At 32.6% G+C, this 27,442-nt stretch overlaps 1 protein-coding gene across 5 annotated transcripts in view; it reads right to left on the reverse strand.

The window, feature by feature from the left end:
• The window catches only part of Mhcl (Myosin heavy chain-like), a 168,539-nt gene that overhangs the window by 82,400 nt on the left and 58,697 nt on the right, over nt 1-27,442 (reverse strand). The window contains exon 2 of one of the 5 annotated variants that reach the window (XM_088191289.1): nt 16,388-17,513. The exons of 3 other annotated variants lie outside the window; for them this stretch is intronic. In XM_088191289.1, the coding sequence (XP_088047415.1) occupies nt 16,388-17,428 (1,041 nt within the window). In that variant the 5' untranslated portion in view covers nt 17,429-17,513. Of the gene's footprint in view, nt 1-16,387; nt 17,552-27,442 lie in introns of all 5 variants that reach the window. One more of the 5 variants, XM_088191290.1, reaches the window with a different exon arrangement.

The following is a 27,442-nucleotide window of genomic DNA, read 5'->3' on the forward strand; positions in this document are numbered from 1 at the left end:
AAAATCTGAACGGCGCGATAATTATTATTTAAAAGGGGCGCACATCAATAACGTTTGAGGACCGCGAAATTATAGAGTTTGATTTTTTATTCCATCATAACTGGAAGCGAATTTACAATCGAGACACTATTTTGGGTTAATTGTGTTATGGTATCATTGTAAATTCTCGCGCAACGGCCTTATGGAATTTACATTGTGGATGTATTATATTATAAATGCTTGTAGAATGTGCATTGTAACTGTAGTTTCATAGTTGAATTTAGTACAACTATTTAATACATTTTAGTAATGTAATTGTTCTTTAAAATATAAAGACAAAGATCAGAGAACAGAACATTATTTTAAATTTTGAAATAAGTATTGTGGAAATGCGATTTATTTGGTCACAAAACTAGGACAATATACATTCTTTGGCGTACCACAGCGGGAACGCGACGACCGGCGGGACCTCATCCGTCGATAATTCGTATCATAATTCAACAATATGTAACATATTATAACTAATTCGATAAAATACTACTGAATATGCCTAATATGTGTCACTATCCGTCCGCTAAAGTATCAAAATAAGCAGCGTTAAAAAGCGGGATTTATTAGGTTTTAAGATTCGTTATTATAATTCGTATAATATACAATTCTATATACTGAAGGTGGTGCGAATGTCAAAGGCAAAAAAGTCAAAACATGAAAAATAATTTCCTGCTCATGACTACATACAACATTCTCGAATAGCATTAAATTATTATAAATTCACTTAAATATATATATATACATATAATAACTTCTAGCTCCCCAATATTACTTTTATTAATTTAATTCAAATCTGACCCTTATGACTTGACAGATATCATCAATGCGTCAATATAATATAATAAAGATTTTTAAATAATGATAGTGGTGAACGCATAAAATAAATATAATAACTGTTACAGCTCCTCGTAGCTAACGCCGAAAGCATAATTATGTCTGGCTTGTGTACGTAGCAGTCAAAAATAAAGGACACAATCGCGATTTTTTACAGTACTCTAAAAATCGCCGAGCATTTTAAGATTATCGACAACACCACTCAGCAACTTTTTAAATATACGCTAAACATAAAAAACACTTGGATACAAATATTAATACGTTCTTGCAAAAATATTTGAGAAACTACAATTAGTTTCGCTTTGCTAGGATTCCAGATAACGAAGCTATATTCGAAGAAGTTACAGAAAGTAACAAGCAAAAAAAACAATACCGTAAAACCAACGTCTTGTACAGCTATTACAAGCAGCGACGCTAGAAGTTAACGTCATATTCGACAAAAAATTGCTGGCTTATTATAATCAAATGCACTTGCATCTGGCATAGAAAGCCGTACACTTATACAAAATACAGAAACATATCGCAGATAACTCTATGATATTGGCGTTTATTATATCAACTACATACAAATGACCATGTTTATATTAAACATAATATATAATACTTTGAATGCTTCCCACAACTCAAACGATAAGACAGCAAATAATAATTTTTTTTAAATTTCCATAATATATTTGTTATAAAAAAAAGTTGTAACAAATTCAACCCGCGTTTTTGAACCCGCAGGAATGCGATGGATCGAGCTTTCGATTTTTAACCTCTTCGTATTGACTCGTAAAAGGGGGAATTTTCGACAATCGTAAAATTTACGCGTAATGTTATTAGCTCGCTGCATTTTATTGCGACATTGAATTAAGAAAGAAAGAAAATACCTTGTCCTACCATGTAAGGGCAATACGACCCATCGTTACGGTCGCCTTTATGTATAAAAATTGATATAAACCTCGTGTGCGGCTTATGAAAATACACGTCTTGGAATATTAACCTGTTATCCGTTTTATTACATTGTAAATACTAAGAAGAATATGGAAAACGCAATTTCAATTAAACTAAGATACCAGTTACATGGCATCAGAATTCACTTTAAAGCCATTTTCATTAGTCACACAGTATTAATGCCTAATAGGCAAACAACTAATGGAAGCGGTACACTAACGATGTGCACACAGATAAAATTGTACATTATCGCGTCTTCTGCACGACCTTCTGCTTCTACAGTTTCTATTGCACAAAGTGTACTTTTGCGACTCATTTGCATTGCTGTCCAACAACGCCGAATATTTTTGCAATCGAAATCATTCTTCAGGTAGGCAAGGAAGGGTCGCCGATAATAAATCTCACGCGTCGCCAAGACACGTACCAGTTTCTCGAAAACTGTCCCGAGACACAGGATGTGTGAAGACGTGCAAGTTGGAAGTACGTGATAAATGGCCGCTCTTCCTGATGGTCCTTGATACAAAAAGGTTCATATAACGTAATATTCGCATAGCGAGGTCGATTTGTTATCGGCGAATGAATCTCAGCTCGTTCAACCGCTTTTGTCCATATTATTCTAATCTACGTAAAGGACTATGCAAGTGGGTTAGATCGTTCACGCCTATGTATCGATTAAACGGTCAACATTTTTAACGCTTCACCGATTTAACGGTCTTTAGTGTAATTTTTAATAAGACCGATACAATCTCTCACTCGTCCGTTAAGTGTTAATTTGTTTTTTGAGGGCATCTCGGTACGACGCTTGTGTAAATTTGCCTCAGGACGTTTTTATCAACTTATTTATTTGCAATATTATAATATACACATTCTAAGAACCGCTTCCCATATTGTATTTTCTTAATTACTGAATAAATACTTTACAAATTTGTTTACAATGAATATTATACAAGACATGTCTATAGCGAAGTGGTCTGGAGCGGGGCTCGCGATTTGACATCGTCGCAGCATTACGTGATGAAATTTACAAATGCGTATATCATTTAAAAAAAAGCAACAACACCGTTACACAATTTAATAATATTTATATTAGATAATAAAAAAGAGTCTGGTTCCGCCCAGAATCATCGACAATGATCGGAGGACCGAGGATTAAAAGTAACGATTGACTTCCTTTTGCCACTTCATCCAGATTCGGAATAAAAGACGGAGATAAGCAGCCTAAGAATGCAACCCGAATTTCGATACGATTTAAAATTTTAGTTTTAAAGTTCTTTAAGTCGTAAAGACTACGTGACACAGTACTACTGCGCGAATCGTATTATTTTTTTGACTGTAAATTCTACAATAATTTACCTATGTCACAATACAATTTTTTTAGGCCAGAATTCTTCTCAGTAGTTTTAGTCTATTAGCAGCTATGATCCTTACCTAGCTGGGCTTCATTTGAGTAAGGCAGGTGAAGGCATTTTTTATAACCCACCATGAATTTAATGAAATACTGTGAGTTTTAATGAAATCGAAACATTAAAAATACGTCCACTGACTGATTATAAACCAACAATATTACCCTCAAATAAAATAGTAAAAAAAACCAGTTTTGAATCTATCCCTAAAATATTTTTTTTAAATATGAAATAATTTCGAAATACATTTTCACCGGTATATATACATATACATATTTACCAGTGAAAATATATATATAATCTGGCAGGTGCTAATAAAATTGTATGTTATAAAAATACTACATTAAACCAATAATGTCTGGTGTTCATAAAGATGTACAAGCCATATTTAATCGAAATATGCTTAAGCTATGTATGTTCCCTGTGTGGCTTACAGCCTTAATTTGGTTTGTAAAAATGCTGTTTCTTCAAATGCTTTTTTGTGAATTTGACGACTTTTGGGAAAAACTAATGTCTGTATTAAAAACAACTTTGAAAGGTCATACAGACACACGTGGGCCTCAAGAGCAAATGCCATCAACGAATTGGATCAACAAATAGCATTAGTATATAACGTGTTATTGGATTTAGAAAATGAACAATTCTTACAATGTGTCGAAATTGAAACAAATAAATTTTTGTGTACACTATCTGCATGAAGTTAATAGAGTAAAAAAGCTTTGATTGAAGCTTTACGTTTAATACAAGGATTATCTAATTCCTTGTAGAAAATGAGAGACTTTAGAAATGGAATTTTCTACAGAATTTGAAAAACTAATTAATAAATAAAATAAACATCAAACCAAATTACGTTATAAAAAAATTAACTCATATAAAATTTCATTGAAATTTTATTTTTATTTAACTGTCAATTTTAATGAAATTTAAATATTAAAAAACGACCAATGATTGGCTAACTTTTGCCTCCACCTGGAAAAATCTGAAATGACGAAATGCGGCTATGCCCGACTTCCTACCTAGGCTGTCACGAGTAACAGCCGCAGTCAGATAAACCGGCGCGAAAACTATTGATGATCTCCAGCATCACCTATTGTATTATATATCATAAACATTCAATCATCATATACACACCGTCGATACATCCGATAAAAAGTATCAGATACATCATACACGCTATTCACACACAAGCATTCAAACGATTATCATCAATAACAACATCCAACGAGAGAAATCGTGATACGCCTAAATGTCACCGACGCCATTATATATGCACACGTGTCGAAATCACAACTACGTTTGCGAACAACGTGAATTTTTCTTATCGCTGCAGATAACACATCCCAAAACTAGCTCAAGACCGATCGATGCCTTTACAATTATCCATGCCGATACAATCCGACTATTATTACGTTATGGTTAATGCACGTTCGCATAATAAATAATACAATAAAAGTGTACAACAATAATACGCCTGAGGAGTATATCTCCACATATCGAGACCTTCGCCTGGAAAAAGAGCATCTTCATTATGTCATTTGCTCGTATATGCGAAAGTGGATAATGCAAATTGTCGACATAAACGCGGCATGTTTACAGCCGCGGTGTGTAATTTGATTGACTGCGAACGTATATGGCCTCGGGTGGCTTTTCTGAAATGTGTATATGTATAACGTTTATGTGTATATGGCTAGTTTTCTACGGATGAAGTTTAACGGTCGGTTAAGTGTTAAAGTTTCTCCTGGATCTGGTCACGTTTGGATAGTCGACTGAATTTCGTTATATGCAATATTAAAATGAGGATAAAGTGTCAGGATCACTTGTAATACAATTAATTGATATATTTGTATCCCACACTCTTTATAAGAGCTAAAATCTGATCGGTTATCTATTAAGTTTCAAAAAAGGTCGGTACCAAATACAAAGGATAGTGCTGATATATATTTACTGAACAGGTTTTAAGTATCCTTAAGATTTTATATTAAATAGAGTTACGATGTTTCAGATCACCACCAAATAATAAATTTATTATAAAATAAAGATCAGAGAATTAATATTTTATTGATATGCAATGCACCTATTTAATACAATACAATTATATATGCTTATTTATTCAGAACAAAATCGAGATTCTTACTTAATCAAAATAAAATCTTTATGTGTAAGAAAGTTATTTATAATTTTTCTGAGCAAAGATAAAATATAAAGCGATAATCAAATAAGGGTACATTGCCAAACAAAAATGCGGATCTACAGACTAAACTTGCAATAGCCACGACTCTAGATAGTATTGTTATATGTGGACATTCGGAAAGCAACCACAACGGTTTCGCTTATAAATAATCACCCAGAAGACACATTCTTGCAGCATTAGAAGGTTGAACTCTATTAAGCCGATTTTTACAGTTAGACCATTAGTCTAAAATTTGCCTCTATCAACATTTATCTCCGACTTACACACTCGATTCAAGATTATTTTAAAATACACTTAATAAGCATATAAAATATTCAGTATTAGAAAAAAAAATATATTTCAATAACATTATTATTTTCTATATGTAACCATTAAGAATAATTGCGCCGCCAACACGCACACTTATCAATCCCATCATCTTGACGAAACCCATTCTTATCAATCGACTCGGTCAATTCATTGTATCATCAGCTACCACGTATGGAAGGCCAAGAGGTGTGGTTTCCTCGCGGCTATCTCGCCGACGGATCCTGAGCTTTTACTTTCCACCGTGAGAACTCACGCACTCTCCGAAGAGCTCGTGATTTTTACGACCATCGCCATACCTGGTTATATAGACAATCCGTCGCTCCTTGATTCAATTGGATTCGATCCGATTATATTGGCCCGAGGCGATTTTCGTCGATTAACCGTCTGAGAAACGGTGAGTTATGACGCTATTTTGCGATTAACTGGGTTGGGAATCGATTAGTAACGCCGTCCATCAGGAAATTACTCTTTGCCGTAATTCGATTAGGAAGTGATTATATGGGCATGAAAAATTAGCTAAAAACACCAGCAAAGAAAAATCGTGTTAAAGTAATGAAAATTATTGATCTACTGTGCCCCCAACAGAACGGAAATTAAAAAACTTGTAGAACGAATACATAGGGAAAAATTATAACATTATATATAGTGGTAAAATTAACCCTTTGCACTCGTATTTTTTTTTTGGTTGGGGTAGCGCCAGCTCGTATTTAATTTCGAGACTTTTTTTATGTTCAATTTTTGGAAGTAAAAATGAAATAAAACATGTTTTGATTAATCTTTTTACAAATTAAAATTAATACAGCGAAAGATTGATAGTTTGTCAGTATTTTAGTTAAAAAAAATTTAATTAAATATTTAAAATATATTATAATTTTAATACTTTAATCGGAAAATAACTTTTTATATTGTACTTTTTTAAATAACTTGTAAAACGATAACTATGAAACTTAGAAAAGAATAATTTATTAAAATGTGTTCACGAAGAATTGAACTTACTATTCACAAAAAAAAAAAATTACATAGTATTAGGTATACATAGTATAGGAAGGTAAATGTAATGATGTTTTTAGATGATTTTTCGTCCATCGCAATCAAATGCGCGGCCAAACAAATAAATTAATTATTTAAAAAACAGCTGAGTGTTGTAGCGGCAGGGGTTTATAACCATTAAGAAATTTGTAAATAGCTAGATGTCATATGAATTCTGAATAATTAAAATATTGGACTGATTGTATTTTTTTTGCACCTATCGTTTATTATCTTGCGCAATGCGCTTATTATCTTGCGCATCGCGCTCGTTCTATAGCGTTTAGCGCTCATAACATCGATCAACAATTTGCGTTCATACAAAAAAATAATGGTTACAATAAAATTTAATCAAGATTAAAATTACAAAGAGCACAAGTTTTTTACTTGTAGTTTTTTTTTCTTAGTAAAACCTTAGTTTTTAGTTTTTTTAATTGTTGTTTTTTCTTGGTAAATAGTTAATATATTCCCATTAACAAGTTTTAGACTTTATAGAAAATCAGATTACAATAAACGTATTATAAAAAATAAAAAAATATACTGTTAGTTAAATAAAACATATATCAACATATAATAACGTTTAAAAACACATTTAATACGAAAAATTGTTATGCACCTTACAATAAATAAAACACAAACAATATGCACATCAGCACATATGTTTTAAGCAAAAGGATACATTTTGACGATATAACCAATGATTTTTAAAAGCAAAACTTAACACTTTTGACGCTAAGTTGCCGATAATGAGATTCCAAATAAAGTAAAGCGAAGGTCCATATATAAAGGAGAATCTAGATTAGAAAATATGGTTCTAGGACACTAACCGCCTGGAAATATACCCCTTGGACAATAACCCCCCGTCAAAACCCCCCTGGACATTGACCCCCCGTGCAAATAACCCCTGACAATTAACCCACCATGCAAATAATCCCCCTGACAATTAACCCCCGCCACGTATAAAGATAATACAGATATTACTTAACACGTCTCGTGACGCTCTATTATACTTAATAAAACATATACTGACGCCATTACCAAAGTTTAGCTGTATTATACATACATATGTATCTAGCCTAATAATATTTTTTATTTTTTTTTAATACTCTTTATAACAATTTTTCTCGCACCGGTCACCGGTACAAAATATACAATACGTATATTTTCTTCGTAAATGTGTTAGTTTTATTGATATTTTAAAAATTCTGTATTTTGCTGAATGAAATAAATTAGTATTGATACTGATTATTCGTATTTAACATTATTTTATTAAAATAATGACCATTTATTATAAATAATAACAACTTATATAAAATACTTATCTCTATACGTGGCGGGGGTTAATCGTCAGGGGGGTTATTTACACGGGGGGTTAATTTTCAGGGGGCTATTTGTCAGGGGGTTATTTGCACAGGGGATTATTTGTACAGGGGGTTAATGTCCAGGGGAGTTTTGATGGGAGATATATCTATCCAGGGGGTATTTGTCCTGCGTTTACATGCACTTAGGATAGGAATATTTAAAATACGAAAAAGAAGGCCAAATTAAATTAGATATTTTTTAATATATTCACTGTCTATGGCAGAGGTCAGAAAATTACGGCCAAATCAAGCCCTCTGCTTATTTTAATCCGGCCTGCAAGTAATTGTTAGATTTGACATATAAAAAAATCAAAGTATGTGCTATAATAGAGCGGCCAACCGTCGAGCTAAGGAGCTAGCTAGGTATCACCTTATAAGGTGCTCCTATTGCTTTGTATTTCACCGTGACGTTATGCACTTTAAATTTGACAGCATCTTCAGTGCCCACGTAACGCCTTTTGCAATACATTTGAATATTTGAGAGAAATGATAAAGCTCATTTTAATTTTGCTTCCTGGCCCGCTGAGCTTAAAATATTTACAATCTGGTCCTTCGCAAAAAAGGTTTGCCGACCCCTGGTCTATGGTGTTACACGAGCAAAATAACCTTGTCTATATTCTTCAGTCATATGTTTTACAGAGAGACATTCAAAACGCGTCATGGCGATTTTACAACTTTATATTTAGATTGTCTTGTATAACCGGAATGTCGTAGTCCTTAAGGCGTTGAACTGATATCCTAGAGACTATCGGTTCAGGTCCCGCAGCAAACTAAACATTTTAATATTAAGAATGCGCTATTATTAAAATTAAGCCCTAACTGCTAAGCGACATCTATTGATTGTAAGCTGTAATTATAGTTAACAATATACAATAGATATCACTAATTTACAAACTGTGTTTTAAATCTTATCCAATTAAACGTGTAAGTGTTGATTATATAACAATAGTTTTTCAATGACGCATATTTGAGTCATCCACCTTTAGAGTGTTAAATATGGATAAATTTATATAAGTGTAATACAATCCTAAAACTCACTGAAAAAAATATGTTTTACAATACTTTTAACCCTTTCACCGCGGATGACTTCTATAGGTGTCATCAAGAAAATCGCCAGTACTCATTAGACATTTAAAGGTGCCGTAAGCATTTGAGCCTAATAAAATGGCTTTTTAGTATAATTTAAGGCTGTAAATCAATTATTTGAACCATAATATTTTTAAAAATATGGCATGAATAGGTGCCCCCACATATTAACAAATTTCGAAATGGCGCTCAAAAATATCAGCTGTGGTGATAATATAAATCAGGGCTGTGGAGTCGTTAAAAAAAAACACGACTCCGACTCCGACTCCAATTCCGATATTTACCAACAACACGACTCCACTCCGACTCCGACTTCGACTCCGACTCAAAAAAGTTTAATTTTATCAGGTATTTTTGGTGTTTTTCTACAAGTTTAATATTCATACGCTATACACATTCATTATTACGCAATTAAAAATTGATAAATTTCATCATTTAAAAAATGCTCGGAGTCGCTCATTTTTCACGACTCCGACTCCAACTCCGGCCAAAACACCACGACTCCACGACTCCGACTCCGACTCCACAGCCCTGATATAAATGCAATTGGGGCCAGGCCCCACCCAATTTTTTCGTACATAAAAAAAAATAGGTGGGGCTGGTAAAGTTTTATTATATTTTGTGAAAATGATCAAATTTTATATTTAGACAAATATTCTACAAGTTTTTCGTATGTATTTGCCCATTTGAGGCAGAAATGATAAATATTACATTGTTTTTTTGTGGGGATCTGTTTTGGATTGGCAGGCGTTTTTACACCTAGAGCGAACCAGCGTAGTTTGGCCTCGTGGCTTTATTTTTGAATTTTTAAGTTTTGAATTTATTAAAACAGTTCTTAAAAATATAAATAAATTAATCATAAAAAATTATTACATTAAAAGATTATCCTAAAACTTGAAACTTTAAATACTTGTACCAGATTTAAAATTGGTAAAAATAGTCTTAGCATAAACGCATACTATTACTGTCACAGTAATAATATCACGGTTAATATCGAATTCATCGTCACGTCCTTAAAAATTCAATATTATATCGTCATTCGTAATTATATGGATAATTTTTAAAAGAAAATCAATATATGTATTTATAAATAATTAAAACACATAACTAATTCTGTTTTACATAATTTAGCTATTTACTAGCTCGAAAATATATTAAATGTGTCGAGACTAATATTATCGTTTGAGTTGAGTACCCAGGTCGATAGTTGTCAATCGCTCATTTTACTAGTGCGAGCGAGTAAGCGAGCTCTGCTAGCATAACGGCATCTCGCTCTTTTTTCCGTCTTAAAAATTTTATTTTTATTTCATAACAGACACACAATATAAAGTAATAATTATGCACAATTAGAGCATATGATCCCGTTTCATCCCATATCATAAAAATATAGATGCCCTTAGAAGGAAAAAATCAGTTTTAAAGCATTAATTGACAACCTAAATCTGTCAAGTCTAGCGCGATGCCGTCCTAACAGCGCGCGCTTTGACCATGTTCCGATGAAAAATTTTACAATAAACTTACACTTGTAAATTTAAGATTATTGAGTTATTTGCATAAGTTAAAAATTCAATATTACTGAAATGTGTTTAACAGAAGTCTTTTTACTATTAATAAATTTAAATTTTCAAAATTTGCTTGAACACAAAGCCAATAAATGCATTCAAAGTTTTGTCGACATATTGTCGACGTTCGAGTACAACGCTTGAAATACGATGTCGACACATAGTCGACTTACGAGCGCAAAGGGTTAACCACACCCTTAATGGTTATTTCCTCAATTTATTAATATGTACCGTTTATCGTTGTTCGTGCAAAATATATCAACTGTTAAAAAACATAGCGAAGATTTAGTTTTTCAACATATGAATGAATAGAGATATAAATAGTTTCGAAAAAAGTTGTGCTATAAACTCAAGACTATTTTTTTTAAAATCCACAAAAACCGAATATTATAAAAAAAATATGTAAAATAAATTATCGAAATTTAATAATAGAAAAGTGTTAAAATATTTTTTTTCAAACATACTAATACAAAAAAGTACTAAAATAAATCAAAGAATTAAAACGTTGAAAATCATTTAAAAAAAAATAATTTACTATACGTGCAATATAAAATAATAATAAATAAAAATACCAGAAATAAATGTAGAAAAATACGTAAAATCAACTCACTTTTATGTGTATATTAACAAATTAACAAATGTGTATAAATTAACTCACTACTCAAAGGGTTAAGAACTAAAAACTCCCTTCGACAGATGACGATCACGAATTCACCACTGAAGGTGAAGTTACCGCCGCCGTGGGCCCACCACCGGGGCTTTGCCCTTAGTCAGACTCACAGTGAGAAGCCACGCAATAACTCTGCGTTACTACACCTACTTGATTTATTACCAATAATTGAAAATATATACATATATATATTTATATGAACGATGTGTTTGTGTACTGAAAGCTAAAAATAAATAGACTACTTATGTGCTATCTAATGTATACATTATAAATGTTTTATATTATTATTTTCATACACAATTCATGTATTATATTATAAATGTGTTATAAAGAAGTTTCAAACCATAAAAATGATAAAATAGACTGTTAAAAGTTCATATTCATTCCAAAACACATCATTAGTTCGACGTTAAAATGCGAATCGAATTTCGCAACGCTCCGTTGGAACAGTTTCCAGAATTTAAATTTCCATGACAAATGGCAAAACTAGAGAAGCATTCTACCGAAAATGCGCCGATCTGGGTTAGTCCGCTAACTGTACCGCGACAGTAATCACCGTACAGTTTTCGATCATTCTCACAATGATCCGCATTTAGACACGATCTGAACGGAAAATCGCCATTACGAAATTAATCCTAAACAACGAGCCGAAGGAATTAACAACGGGCCGCGTGGGCTAAATCAAAAGCCGACACGTAACAAGTGACAAGACCGGCGCGGCGCCTGAACGGTCACGAAAATGTTAATTAAACACAATAACACCACGTTTCGGTTAACCGATCGATGACGTCATCGATCGGGCGTTAAACCGCACGATTAAAATTCGCGGGTTTATCCTTGAGATTTGTCAGAGCCACTCTCGGCAAACAGATTTGTGGACTTATGAGGAACGTAACGTCTTCTGTGTGTAAACATTTTGATATAATAATAAACCAAATTTAAAACAAACATTAATGAAAAACGGATAAATAAGAGGTTCATTAGCATGGCTTAAATTTTAATAAATTTTAATTTAATTCGATTAACAGTTCCATTCACATAAATAAATATAATTAAATAGCATGTAAACTGTTAATCAAATATTTTGAACGAGAATTATGCAAACTTTTCAAGGTGGGTTAAAATACGTTAGCCACTTATTTTCACATACAAAATGAAAGACGGTCATGTATGTATATTATCTCTACAAATAATTACTGTCATCAACCAAAATGAAGAATTTGAGCGACCTTTCCAAATAAAATAAGATCCTCTACAGCGTATAATCGCAATAAATAATCCTTGAATTTAAAAAAAATACACCTAGGCTACCGTATATGCATTACTGTCGAACAATAGAAGCCACATACGTTATGCAAATCCGCTACAAGCCTCTCGGAGATACGTATCTCTAAGTTTACGGATGTCGAATCGACGAATCGTCTCGGTGTGATCTACAAACAAAACAACAGTTCAAGAACAAGATTATCTACAAAGCGAGCTCTAACCCTTTCACTCAAAATGGATAGATAGCGCCGGAAGCGATCACAATCCGAGGTACGCGGCCAATTTGTGATACAATTTTAATATTCTATAAATCAACGGATACTATATACAGCATAATAGCAGTAGAAAGCTGTTTTACTATCCTAGTCCTAGCAAGGATTTGGCGCAGTGTCGGAGCATGAATTGTGCCTAATAAAACTATAGATAAAATATCATAATCTATCCTCTAAATAAAAAATCCATACAAATAGAAAACGAAGATGCAAACTGGGGGATCAAAACTGATTATAAAAGTATTAGTAGAATATCCTACACCAAACAAAAATAATAGAGAAAAAGTTACTTGGGAACACTCAAATATTTGAAGAGGGACTAAACTCGCAATATTGTATTATTTGTTAAAATTGTTAAAAATGGACTACAATGGTTTCGCCTATAAATAGCCACCCGGAACACATACTCTTGTTTTATAAAGGGACCTGTACATTCATAGTATGTCCATTAATTAAAATAAGCATTTTCTTCTATTCGTTTACGCTTTATAAAATAAACGAATGAACAAATCTGTAAGGAACACGCACAACGAGAGAATTGATCTAATCTCTCTTTCACTCAGTAGTGTTACTCATTCTAAATGTTTAAATAAATAACGAATTCAATACTGTTTAATGTATATGTATAAAACATATTTGAATAGTAAAGATGCAAGGCTTTGTTTGGAAAATTGCGAAAATACTGTGTCAAGCTGTACAAGTACAAGTCAAGTGGTCCATTTCTTATGAGCATAAAATAAACTACTACTGAAATTCATAACCAAATTATTTTTAGTTATGTCATATAATGAAATCATAAAAAATGTGTTGATATGCACTTAACGATCTATGAACTTTATAAAACGGTACGAGCGTTGGGTGTTGAGGAAGAAATAAGGCGCGAGACTCTAGTGACGTTTGAATCAGAATACTCTTTCCGAATACGAATCTGGAACCTTCTAGAAAATGTTAGGGTAATTTACCACCGGTTTCCCGCACTATATATTTGACAAATTTACTGATTTATAAAACTAGATATTTGATAGACAACAACAAATAATCTGTTTCCGCCCTAAATAATCGCATTAGCTAGAATATTGATAAAAGGAAAAAGATTTTTTTTATAAAAAATAGGTTTAAAGCATTACCAAAAATGTTAACGATCATTTAAGGCAAACAAAACAAAAATTTGAAAAAGGCATCAAATTAAATGGTCACAGTTTAAATTAACTTTGTGTCAGAATGAAAATCAAATCTCAGTTAAATTTTATTAACAGTCTGGTCATAATTATATTATTCAGTCAGAATAAATATCAAATGAGTAAAATAAAAATATATAAATTAACTGAAAGGTAATTGTAAAATTATATGCTGCTCTAACAGTTGCTTAACATTCATTAGCTGTTCAAACCCAATGAAAGTTAAAAAATAAAGTTAGTTTAGGAACTTTCGTTTAATTGAATTGGTTTGAGTTTGATCAGCAAGTTTTCTTTAAGCTATATTTTCACTGGTATAAATATTATTTCACTAACTAGGCCAATTAAAACGTATCAAGCATATCACATATAAATGAGCAATATCAGTATTAATTTACGGCAAAAAATGAAACAGTCAAAATTGAAATTAATTTTGGAACAGAATAAAAATCAAATCTCGGTCAGAATTTTATTAACAGCCATTTAAGGTCATAATAAATAGCAACCGTTTAGAAATAAAATATCATACAGAATAATAGCATATAGATCAGAATAATGAATGGTCACAATTATATTATTCAGGGTCAGAATAAATATCAAATGGTTAGAATAAAAATAGCATACGGTCAGAATTAAAATATAGGATCGATCATGGGAATTATAAAAAATATTATTACATTTATAAATTGGCAATATTTTTTTATTTAAGAAATATCTTTTAAAATATCTCGCTCGCACCTACACTGTTAGATAGGTTAGGTGCGAGCGAGCGTTAGTCAGAACATTGAACACCCCATTAATAAGTCGCAACGAATCTGCAAGAAATCTATTTATTTATTTATTTTTAAATATTCTGTTATAACCTGACAGTCGTAAGCCCAATGCGTTACAGCGGGGAAATCTGTACCAACTGGGTTCAAAGTCAATCAGAAATAATGAATACATACAAAAGTATTAACTACCAGACTGAAAGTCTGGGAACCGGTGACGGCTATATTATTTATTATAAATTATTATCAGTAATATAATTTATAATCAATAGATGTCACTGGAGTTAAGGCCACTGCCGGGGCTCGAACTCGCAACCTCAGAGTTACTAGTCTGATATGTTACAGACTGTGCTATTCTGCCCTTGACAAAAAAATGTATGCAGGACGAGAAGGTATTCAAAGCGACAAACGAAGCGGGAATAACGACAGAGCGGCGCCTGAGAGTGTTTACATCTGACAATGTTACGAGCCCAACCAAACAACTTGGTCCTAAAACACCTTGATAATGATAATAAAGTCTACATGCGAATGACGTATCTACCAGTTGTATTAATCTTCAGCGTTACAGAAATAATAACTCTATTGCCAATTTAAAAAAAAATATTCCGACCAACTGTCAAAATAATTCTCACTATTCAATAATATAATAATAACTCTGACCAATTAATATTTATTCTGTCCACTTAAATTCTGACCACAACCGTATTAAAATTCTGACCCGAAAAATACGAATCGTCAGGAAATATACTAATCGAATCAAATTTGAATTGCGTTGTAAAAAATATATAAAAATCACAATATTTTTAAAAGTTTTTAAATTATTTATAAATAATTTTATAATTATATAAAATAAGCGGTTCTTCCATAACTTAGAGCTACCACTGATGTGCTGCTACACATAATACAAAAAAACAATGCCACCCACAATTGAAGGTTATTTTTTTAAGATTTGAAAAAATAAATCATATGCAAGAATTCAACGGTTTAGGTGTTGCGATTGTTTTTGGCGATCTAGCATGATATGCTATTAAAGGACACTTGAATATGCATGATTGTCATTCATTCCGTATTGCAATCCAATCTAACTAATCTAAACCCATAAATCACTAATTGACGTTAATCATTAGATTTTACATTGATTTACAGTGCCATAAAATTATATACTAAGTACCATCAGCGCTGCAAGATTTATTTGCATACCACTGATTATCATCTTCCGCGTGCAATTTTAAAATCCTGTCGAGGTCATCATTCTCCCACCGAGGTGGCAACCCACCAGAAGACATCCCAACTAAGCGAGCTACTCGAGAAAATTAAAAAAAATCAACATTCGACCCGCCTACCTACGAGTACTGAAACATAACCGCTAAACTGCACAAACATCTCTAATAAACTTTGCACACATTGCGACCGGTCACGAACTGCGACTCAAGGACTCTATTAATTAAAAACGACCGTTGAAAGAGAACATCTAATTCTAAACTAACATAACTCACCTCAGATACAGCCGGCCTTTCGGTGACCATCTCCTCCAGCTCCTTCAGCAATCCCTCGCCGTCTTTTCCGTTGATTATCCAACCATATTTCCTCTTCTCCGCCAATTCAATCAGCTCTCTCCAATATTCAGCGACGCAAGGATACTTTTTCTTATTATTCAAACTGTTCCTTAAACTTCCAGAACGGGCAAAATTTTGGCGTTGATTGTTACTGTTGACTTTTGCGAGGTTACCGTTCCATGGTGGCTTCACTTGAGACGTGCCTCTAAAAGATCCAGCTCTAGGTTTAGCTAAAGGAGAATCTTGAGATCCAGAAGAGTTCTTCCTAGATATTGGTGGTTTATTATTAATTATTTTTTCATCCCCCTGAGACATTTTCCTATTAGGTAACTCTCTGTCGGCAGATTTCCTCCTTTCGTCTAAACTAGGACTAGGCAAACCATTTCTTTTCTCTCTAAAACTCAATCGCAATGGAGTTCTTGATATTATCTTAGAATCATCACTTACTGGAGACTGATCTAATAGATCGCCGTTCTTCGCCAAAATCCTATTTCGCACTTGAAATATCTCATCTACTGATTCATCCGCATATCGCATTTTAGCAGTCTTCGCTAAAGATGCTTTCGTAGAAGTATTAAAAAGTCGATCTGCAGATTGAAGCGTCTTTTCGTCGATCTTTCCACCACTTTTATCGTTTCTTCCATTCTCGCTCGAATCCGTATCGCTGTGGCCTTCGAAAGAACTGGTGCTGTTGCTGAAACTCTTCACGTAGTCCACACTATCTTTGGCAGCTCCATTATGATGTCCGTTGTCAGCGTTTCTGATCTCGATAAAACAGTCCGCGGGTCCTCTCGAAGAACTCCTCGACCTGACGCTCGAGTTGGAGTCAGATTTCAAGATTCCCTTGCAGGATGGATCGGTGTTTCCGCTGGCGTGCGCTTTTCCAGTGCACTGTTTGTGGACAGCTGCCAAATTCTGACCTTTCGGCGAAGGGTCTCTGCCCCTCAGCGAGAGTTCAAAAGCCCTCTGCAGGTGAAACATCTTCGCTGAGGTCACCAACTGGATTCGCTTTCCATTTCACCGTTCACTTTTGCATCGATTCACTACAAATGGCGCATTTCAGACCCTACCAAAAAAGGAAAAACTAATCTTTTTGAACATTCGCTGCAAATACAAATAGTCTCATATATTCCATTATATACACGTGTGGCAATAAGTTGCCTTCTCGGCGACAGGAAAGCGAGAATTTATGAATGAAATTGGTTCCGGCGTTCACTAGAGATGCGAACATCTTTATGTTGTTAAAGCGGCGCTTCTCAATCTCTGAACCGTAAAAACCGGTCGAAATGCAACGAGAATACTCTCAATGGAAAAAAGTCCTGTGGGCATTAACCCATTAACCGCCAGACAGCGCAGCGTAGCGCTCCAATTATTGAGCATAACGATTTCATTAATTTAACGATCACGGTATAAATATCGTTAAAGACATGTTGGAGGCAACGAAGAAAAAATACTAATAACGATCTTATAAAAACGATGTAGTGACGTCACTGGTAGTTAATTAACGACCGACGCCCACATGATTGGAAAAAACGACTGCAGTACCTGTTGTTACTATCAATTTTTTTAAATAACATGTGTTGTACATAACAATGTTTAAAAGGAAATCGCCATGAAAATGATAAGATAATTTTAACGACTAGTTAATATTGGATTGAGAGGAACAAACTAAAAAAATGTTAGAACAAGTTTTTTAAAATGTCATTCATGCTCAAAATAAAGGCTAAGGACACATGTATATAATAAACTACATTGGAGCGTTCAGGGTCAAGTACTAAAATCAACATTTTTTTGTGAAAAGATTGGTTTTATTAACCTACAATACTTCTTTCTATATTTGTTAAATTATAGCCCATAAAAACTTGAAGGAAGTAATAATTTATTACTTAAATATTGGGTTTAATTGCTATTCGATTCCTAATAAGATTTTAGATAAAACATCTTCATCAGGGGTAACCAAAAACTGCCCGTGTTAATAAGATTGTCGATTATGTCTGAAAACTATCTTGAAATCATCCATTTTTGTGTATGACTATTGCTGTAAAAATGCAACAACTAGCTAAATATAGGATTGAAGAAATAAATATAGATTAACCGCAATTTGCATTCTTCTCACTACAACAAAAAAAAAACAATTTTAGGTTGTATAAATTATACTTTACAACTAATTAATAATTCTCATTGAGCGAACAATATACCATCTAAGTGTATAGAAATTTGTGAGCATCTGATATATACTTCTGCATTTTTTTAAATGTTGCCTTGCTGTGATGTACACCGAGTATACATTTTATTATACCTAGTATGTTATATCTCTACAATAAAGTCGATTTTCATATTCATGTTTTAGGTGTTACATATACTGATTGATTTATTTTTAAATATTATTTAGTACACTGCTATATATTATAAACCCATTTTAATTTTATGATTGGACTAAATTTGACACATATTCGGAGCATGAGTTTAATGAAAAATAATATATTATAGCACGACGCCTAGGTTTAAATATCATTTACAATTATTAAAAAGCTAAGAAAGTAATATGAAAAAACGAAATCCATGGCTAATTAATGGTAGCAATGAAACGTTCTCTTTATTTAGAAAAAAATATGCAAGTATATGCATTCATCAGAGTAATGTTTGCATCTGACAGTAATCGAACACGCAAATTAGGTATAATGGAATCATGTGCAAACTTTTGTAACAAACTATGTGATTTAAAAACAGCAATAACCTTGCAACTTTTGATCATTATAATCATTATTTCGTAATATTAATTTTAGAATATTAAATCACTAATGTTTGACATGTACACTGAGTGTACACCACCGGAGCACAATAATTTCTTAGCACTTAGTTAAGAAATATGAAATGTATGTATTAAAAAAATATATTTAAAATTATCATAAATGAATTAAAATAAACATATGCCATTTTCTATAAAAAAAAATAGCAGATTATCAGCAAAACATCAAAAGCTTGACGTTGCATTTTCACTATGTGAATGTATGAGAAGAAGACAATTATTTTATGTAAGGTTATGTGAACTATCATTAGAGTCTCTACAAACTTTACATTAATCCATTCATTCGTTCCTTAGATAAAAATCTAAATTCAAGTGTTTATAGCATTATTAAAAAAGAACATTTTTTTCATACACTATAATCTAAAAGTAGACAGCTAAATTTAAACATAGAAGCGAAAGTTTGAATATAATCTTCACAGTCAATGGCCTGCTAATATTACTACTGATAAAACATCTTTTGTATTTTATTTATGATAATGTCATAGCAGATCTACGATCCAGATTCGCGAAATATCAGAGGTCGAAAACATTTTGAGAAATGAGCTAGCAATATAAATATATCTTCTGACGGTTAATCAGTAGCGTGTTCTTTTTTTTAATTGTATGTTGTAACCTGACAGGAGTAAGCCCAATGCGTTACAACGGGGTAAATCAATACCAACTAATGATCGGTGAGCTTGTGACATAAATATATAATTAATTATAAAATATTATGTGTATTCAGTGGCGGGGAAAAGCGGAACGCCGGACGGCACTTGCTTAGGGGCAGCATTTTCCCGATGGAAGGACCGTTTGTTTAATGTGGTTTATAAACTGAACGCGCTAAAAATATATATAAGAGTTAAGTTGAATATGTGAAAACAATAAACAATGCTAATTTTAAGACCCGTCCGAATTAACAAGGCACGAAATTTTGAATGGAAATAAACTCTGAAAAATATGTTTTAACCTCCCTGAGACGTTTTCTTATTTGGTTATTATCTACAGCAGATCTTCTTTCGTCTAAACTAAAAGTAGTCGAACCGTTATTTTGTTTCCAAAATATAAATAAAAAGAGAAAATTCGCATTCTATAGATGCTTTCTTGTTTTGATCATTTGATTAACCACGTGCCATATTTCATCGCCACACACGACGATGACGAATCGCAATAGTAGCAATTAATAATCAATCAATCGATAAAAAGCTAACCGCGCACAGCACCTAGAATCTAGATCTATTTAGATCGGGGTCGCGTGTTTCGTTTCGGCGACCTTTTTGCTCGATAGATGCCTGATAGATTCAGTGTGACGAAATTCGCTAGAGGGTAGCACGAGACCAGTAATACCAGATCGTCGTATGCGGCCCACGCGCCATTGCTTCGGTTAAGAAACTTCGATCGGTGAACGTGCAGGTAATTTACGGCAGAGGTGACGACGAGTGACCGACACTATCGCTTGGTCCGTCATCGATGCGGCCAAAGAATCAGAAATGAGTCGTGACGTAATGGCAATTATTCAGGCTCGACTGTTACTGAGAATTTATGTGGTTGAATAATGGCCGAGTAGATTTTTGTGAACCAGAGAGCGGAAATAACCGGAATGGTTTATGCAAAAGTGCTAAAAACACGGTTCTAGGAACTCTATATATTTTTATTTGTAGAAGAATTCAAGACTGTGGAACCAACAACACGAATGAAACAAACAGCATCTCTGCCTTCCCCCTTCGCCATTCTACGAGGTAAAATGTAGTGGGGAAAATTGAAATAAACAAGGCCAAAAAAATAAAAATAAGGAAACTAGCGAAGATAATGGATTATTTCTAATAATTTCAAAGAAAAATAGTTTTTTTATTATTTGTACTCATAGAATGTTTTCTCGTGAATTATAATGAATATTTTATCATACTTCTTAAACTATCTTCAACACCAATTCAAAAACAGTTTTTTTTAAAAGCAAAAAATATAAATGATTTATAGAAGTTTGCCAATTATCAATAGGAAACAAAACGTCTGAAGAAGATGGGATTCTTCTATTATAAACTAATTGTTCAATGCGCTTTCATGAATATCTAGTTTTTTTGTAATATTTGGGTTATTTTAAACTCTCTACGTCGATACTATAATTGTAGTTATTTACATAGAATAAATAGAACGAAAAACAACAAAAATTGTTACAAGCTTAACGGTCGTTCTCTAAACTCTTCACTAAATTGATACTCACTTTAAATTGAATTACAGTAAAAACTGATACAGCGCACTGATAATTACATACGCATTACTGAGTTTAATAGCTGCACTTAGCCGTTTGAGATCAAACAGTACCAACAGCTAATCTTACGTATAATCTCAAACATTATTTATGGTAAACATCCATTGCGCCAGTTTAAAAATAAAAACGAAATATATCTACAAGATGTCAAATAACTCTAATCACGTGTGTTTAGATTTAAAAAAACCTGTCCGTAATAGTTCATTCAGATTCTTACACCTTGATCTAATGCAAAATTTATTACGTCCACTTTTTTCGCATCAAGTACAAACACAATGCAAGACAGGCAGCCTTCCGAACCCACGTGTCTTGCCGCTGTACAAAAGTAAGGCGACTAAAACAAAGATTCATCAATTATCGCATCAAAATCCACAAATCAAACCCTGCTGCAGCGGACACTTGCTAAGTGGGTGGTTGTTTTATACAATATGAACAAGGTCTCTCCCACTAAAACGGGGGAATCAGCGATAAGGAAACGCAAGCAACGGTCTCGGAAATGGAACTGACGCACCGGTTGCAGCCTACGACGAACTAAAAGTAATACATTAACATTGTACAGGAGATGAAAAATCATTTTAATAGATTCATAGCTCAATATCCTTTGTACTATTAGAGAAAAAAGTACTATAACAACGATCTTACTTTAAAAATAATATACGTAAAAGTCGATGAAATAAATTTCACTACGATGCCAGTTGCAGCACGTTAATTTAACTCAATTCACAAGATAATGAACGAATAAAAAGCTACCAGTTATTAAGTCATGTTTTTAAATAAGAAAAAATATTAAAATAGCACAAACTAACACTTAAAGTCAGTAGCCTCAAATTCTGCTGTTGCAGAACTGTACATTTAAAGGCGTTTATTTCCAGGAATTTTCTTTTTTTGATCAACCCGCTGTAATTACCAATTCACAATGAACCCTATAAAGCTGCTAAAATATTCGTTTCCTTAATATTAAACCATGGAAAGCGATTATATGCGATTAAGGTAATGATTCTACAGTATGTTGCCATTTAATGTCAATGTACTTATTACCAAAATACAATTCATAATTAATTGAATATGGATGATTTGAGAAATAACTTTGACGGCAAACAAAAATAAGCTATTACTAAAAAAAAGTGAGATAGGAGCTGACTCATTCATCGACACTCTTATGATTTATTCAAATATCTGATATTTTAGTTTATCTATTAATACCGTGCTATGTAACGCGGTTGTTCCCATGAATAAACAAAACATGTCGAATCAAACTGTGACAAAACAGGACTGTGGAGTCGTTGGAAATTTCTCCCATATAAAAAATTTTGATAAGATAATCTTAAAACATTAAATTTATTTTTAATTATTTTATTTATTTATTTTCATGTGAATAACAACAAAGAAGAAAGAACAAAAAATATTTATAACAATGTAATACTGTGTTTGTATGGTGATCACATTTGCAACGTCAATTAAAAATATACAATTTGCAAAAACACATGATAGGGAGTGACTCATCGATGGTAAATTCGATGAGCCCAACAAATATCTAAACGAACTCATCTCCACCAGATGAATTTTTCTGGTGTATATGTATAATATATGTACACTTTCTAAGCTTTGAAACACACCAATTGATTTGGCTTAGATTTAAAAAATACCCTATTGAGTACATACTTATTGTTTGAGTTTGTACTTTCGTTTGATATGCAATTCAAACGAAGGGACACTCTCGTGAGACAAATAGCCGAGTGGCACGTGGGTGACACGTGGGTGACGGGCGATTATAATAAACCGAAACGCGCGTATTATATGCATTATGTATGTGTGTGCACACAATATAAATATATGCAGTGTAAAACGCACGGTTAATGGAAACGAAACGACCGCAAGCGTAAATCAATCGGACGGGATTGCACAACGCCTTCCGGCCATCGAAAAGTGCAACATACATCATAAACAGGCTGTACAAAGCGAATATAATGCATAGGAATACATGTTCGGACCAAGCATAAGAAACGGAAATGTTGATTGAGAAGCGCTGAAGCTTTTGATTCAAATTACACATACGAGCTTAACGACAGTTTCGAGTGTCGATTACAAATAATAATCGGATTCCAATGCTGATTACCGGAACCCGACCGGATTCCTGGCATTCCCGAGAGTCTTCGGTTATAATACACGAGAGCTTTCAAAGTCTCGTGATTGACTTTCTTCGCACGACAATCACTCATCTTTGTATCGCGTCGATCACTCTCGATTAATATAATGACAGTGTACGTTCAATGATGTATTTTTATTAAAAAAGTTTAACTTTCGCAGCAGTTTTTTCATTAACGCCAATTTGAATTTAAATTAGTCTTCATCACACGTATGATAAATATAATTAACGCGAGCGAAAGCGTCACTTTCGAACGCTTTTAATATAAATTTATATTAAATTCTTGACATGTTTTTTGTTGTAATATAAATAATTTAAAATGCGCAGTTTGCAAGGTCGACTAGTTATTATAGAATAAATATACAATAAAAAAATAAGAAAGACAACACTCGCTAACGAAATTCTATCATTTGCATGAACGACTTGTCAATCAAAATTCTTAAAAAAATATGTTCCCACATAATCATACAAGTATTGTTAACATATTGTAGTATTAAGGCTACTTTTAAATACATTAACTAAATAAAAGCAAAATATAGATGATTCATAACAATTATTTATTTTTAAATAGTACCTATACATATTTATGAACTTCTCGAAAATAATATTAATTAAAAAAAAAACTGTTTAAAATTAGCCTAATAAGAATAATATTGTTTCATTTATAAATAAATATATATTAAAATGAATATAAATGAATTCAATACTAAAAAATAATTTATGTATTTATTATATTTTTTTATTAATATATTTGTACTTTTTAAAAAGGAGTTTTTTGCTCCACATCCATTGAACAAAATATATCAACAGTTTCAAAACATTTGCATTCACATTCTATAGAATGTATGTATTAGGCAATAACAAATAGTCTGGTTCCGCCTCGAATCATTATATTGATCAGAGAATCGAAGACTGGAAAGAACGTTGGACTTAGATCATAACACTGGTCAACTGAATCACTTCCTTCAGACACTTACGTCAGGAACTTTATCCAGAACTATATTGGAATTAATGAGAGTTCATCAGAACTAGCACCAGGTGGAATTACGCCTAATCGATTAAAATGACCCTTAAAAGACATAAAGTCTTAGCAAGGAAATGGACTTGTAATAATATGTATACACTAAAAATTCCGTGTTTATAAGCATTGGCAAATTTACCTTTTTTTGACATGGACGTCATTTGGAGGAGGGGCAGGTATGGGAATTATTTTAATATGGAAAGTCATTTAATGAAATACTATAAATTTTATAAAAATCAAAATATAAAAAATTTACTGGCAAACTTTTGCCCCCACCCCCCTCGAAAAAGCTGAAATGACGTCCCTGACTAAACTAAAAATTCTCGGGATATAAGTGAAATAAAATCTAAAAAAAGTGTTGAATATTTTTTTAAATATAATATGTCATTTCAGTGAAATAATTTTAAAATACATTTTCACTGGTAAATATATATTTTTACCAGTGAAAATATAATTTATCAACCAAGTGCTAGTAAAATTATACGATTTCAACTTTTCCATATGTAGTAATACACACATTAACATACGTTTAAGTTATATTTTCACTAGTGAAGCGAAAATATAATTTAACTAATAGGCGCTAGTGAAATTATATGCTATTTTACTCAATTTGACAATTGCGGAACGTATTTTTATATGCTATTCTACTCAATTTGCTGAGTATTCAAACCGAATTTTGTTCAATAGGAGGGCGCAAAAACAATTATCACTTCTCAGAAGTCAAAAGCAATAAAATTGTGTCGGCGCCGTCTCGGTAACGAGTTTTCCCGCTGCGACGGCAATGACACGATTTTATTGCTTTTGACGTAGATTTTTGACTTCTGAGAAGGGATAATTGTTTTATGCGCTCTTCAATTGGGCAAAATTCGGTATAGATATGCTTCATTCAACTCTAAAAAGATTTCAACTATAAAAAGTCTTATTACAACGCTAGATAACCGACTTTTTCCACTACGACAGCACGATTTTATTGCTTTTGACGTGAATTTTTGACTTCTGAGATAGAATACTTGTTTTTTGTGCTCTCCTATTGCGCAAAAGATATGCTTCATTCAACTCTAAAAAGATTTTGATTATAAAGAGTCTTAATATGAACGCTAGATAACCGAGCGTTTCCACTATGACGGAATGGTTTTATTGCTTTTGACGTGGATTCTAGGCACGGACGTTATTTAGGGGAGGGAGTAAGATAGGGGCATGCCATTTAAAGAAATACCATGAATCCTAATAAAATCTAAATATTTTGCAGTCCCGGGGAAAAAGCTTAAATGACGTCCCTAGTTTTTTAATCATATCCGTAACAAATATTCCTAGTCCACTAATGTTTCGCATTGGCCAGACGATCGCGGATAGAAAGAGCGAAAGACTTCCCTTTATTTTAATAGTAAGTAACTTGGGACGCTTATGCCACTTCGCTTCCGACTTTGAACAAACAAGAGTTCAGCCGATCGTACGCTAAGCGGAACTGCGCCGAATTGACAAAAACGACCGAGTAGCCTGAATTTCAAGAGTTCAACCTAATCTCAGAAACAAGTTAATATTTATGCGACGTAAATAGCACAACATGTACGTTTAATATCAAAACAGTTATAAATAATTATAATACACAAAACAATATTGTAAATGAACTACCTCATAATTATTTTAGTAGCGAAAAACTTCTAAGCTTTTCGTGCAAATAGCTAATCTAACTGAAAATATAGTTTTAGAAACACTGACAAGCAACTACCCCACTATATTTAAAAATGCGCGTGCCTAAGATTGTGCGAATAATACATAATCGTCTAGGCGTTTATAGTTATTAACCCACAATGAAGTTTTAGTAACTTCAAGATTTTATCTAAACATATTTTTTATATATTATACTTTCTATTATATATTATAAATTTATATAATTAATTAAACTTTTAATACACTACTTTCTCACTCTCGTTCGAGTCCTAATCTTTGAATACTAAATTAATAAAAAATCATAATACAATACATAATTTAAATTAAATTAAATATTTAAGAACTGTTCTTAAATTTTATATTTTAAATAAATTGTGACGCATATTAATATTGTTGTGTATTATAAAGACAGTATATTAAAAGTACGCCTAATTTATTGGACATATGTATAATATACATATATGAAGAAAAAGGGTAGAAATATAATTACTTATATTAATTTTGTTGAGGTTAGTATTATACTTAATGGAATACCGGAAAACGATTGATTTCCATAAAAATATACACCGGAAATGATGTATTAAAATTGAGCCGCTCTATTTGCTCAATTGTGCAAATTCTACAATAATTGATAGTATAAAACGTAACACAATTTTTTCATTAAACAGGTGGTATTTAACAGGCAAATTTATGATATAGGAGCAAATAAGAATTCACTATTTAAGTTGCAGTTTTTAATAAATTTCCCATAAAACATCTCGTATATAATTTGCAAGATTGCCATAGCGTTTTATATAAATTATACCTAAAAACGATTCGACCTCTTGATCTTTTCTACATTTCGAAACACACATATATTCATCTAACAAACAAACACAAAACGATCAGAGTTCGATTCGAAGAGCTTTAATAACCTCGCGGATTTAAAATAACTCGAGTGCATTTATTGCGCAAACGTTTCTCGAATCGCAAAAAAATCACTTCTCACACATTTGTAACCAATCGCACGTGATAATAATGAGATTTGTATGTAATATGCAGCGAATTTGCAAAAAATCACTACAACAACGCGAACAACGTGTAGTGATATTAATTATTTT

Source organism: Plectrocnemia conspersa, unplaced genomic scaffold, assembly GCF_051122295.1.
Source record: "Plectrocnemia conspersa isolate PC_06_02 unplaced genomic scaffold, ASM5112229v1 ptg000009l, whole genome shotgun sequence".
NCBI classification, from domain to species: Eukaryota; Metazoa; Arthropoda; class Insecta; order Trichoptera; family Polycentropodidae; genus Plectrocnemia; species Plectrocnemia conspersa.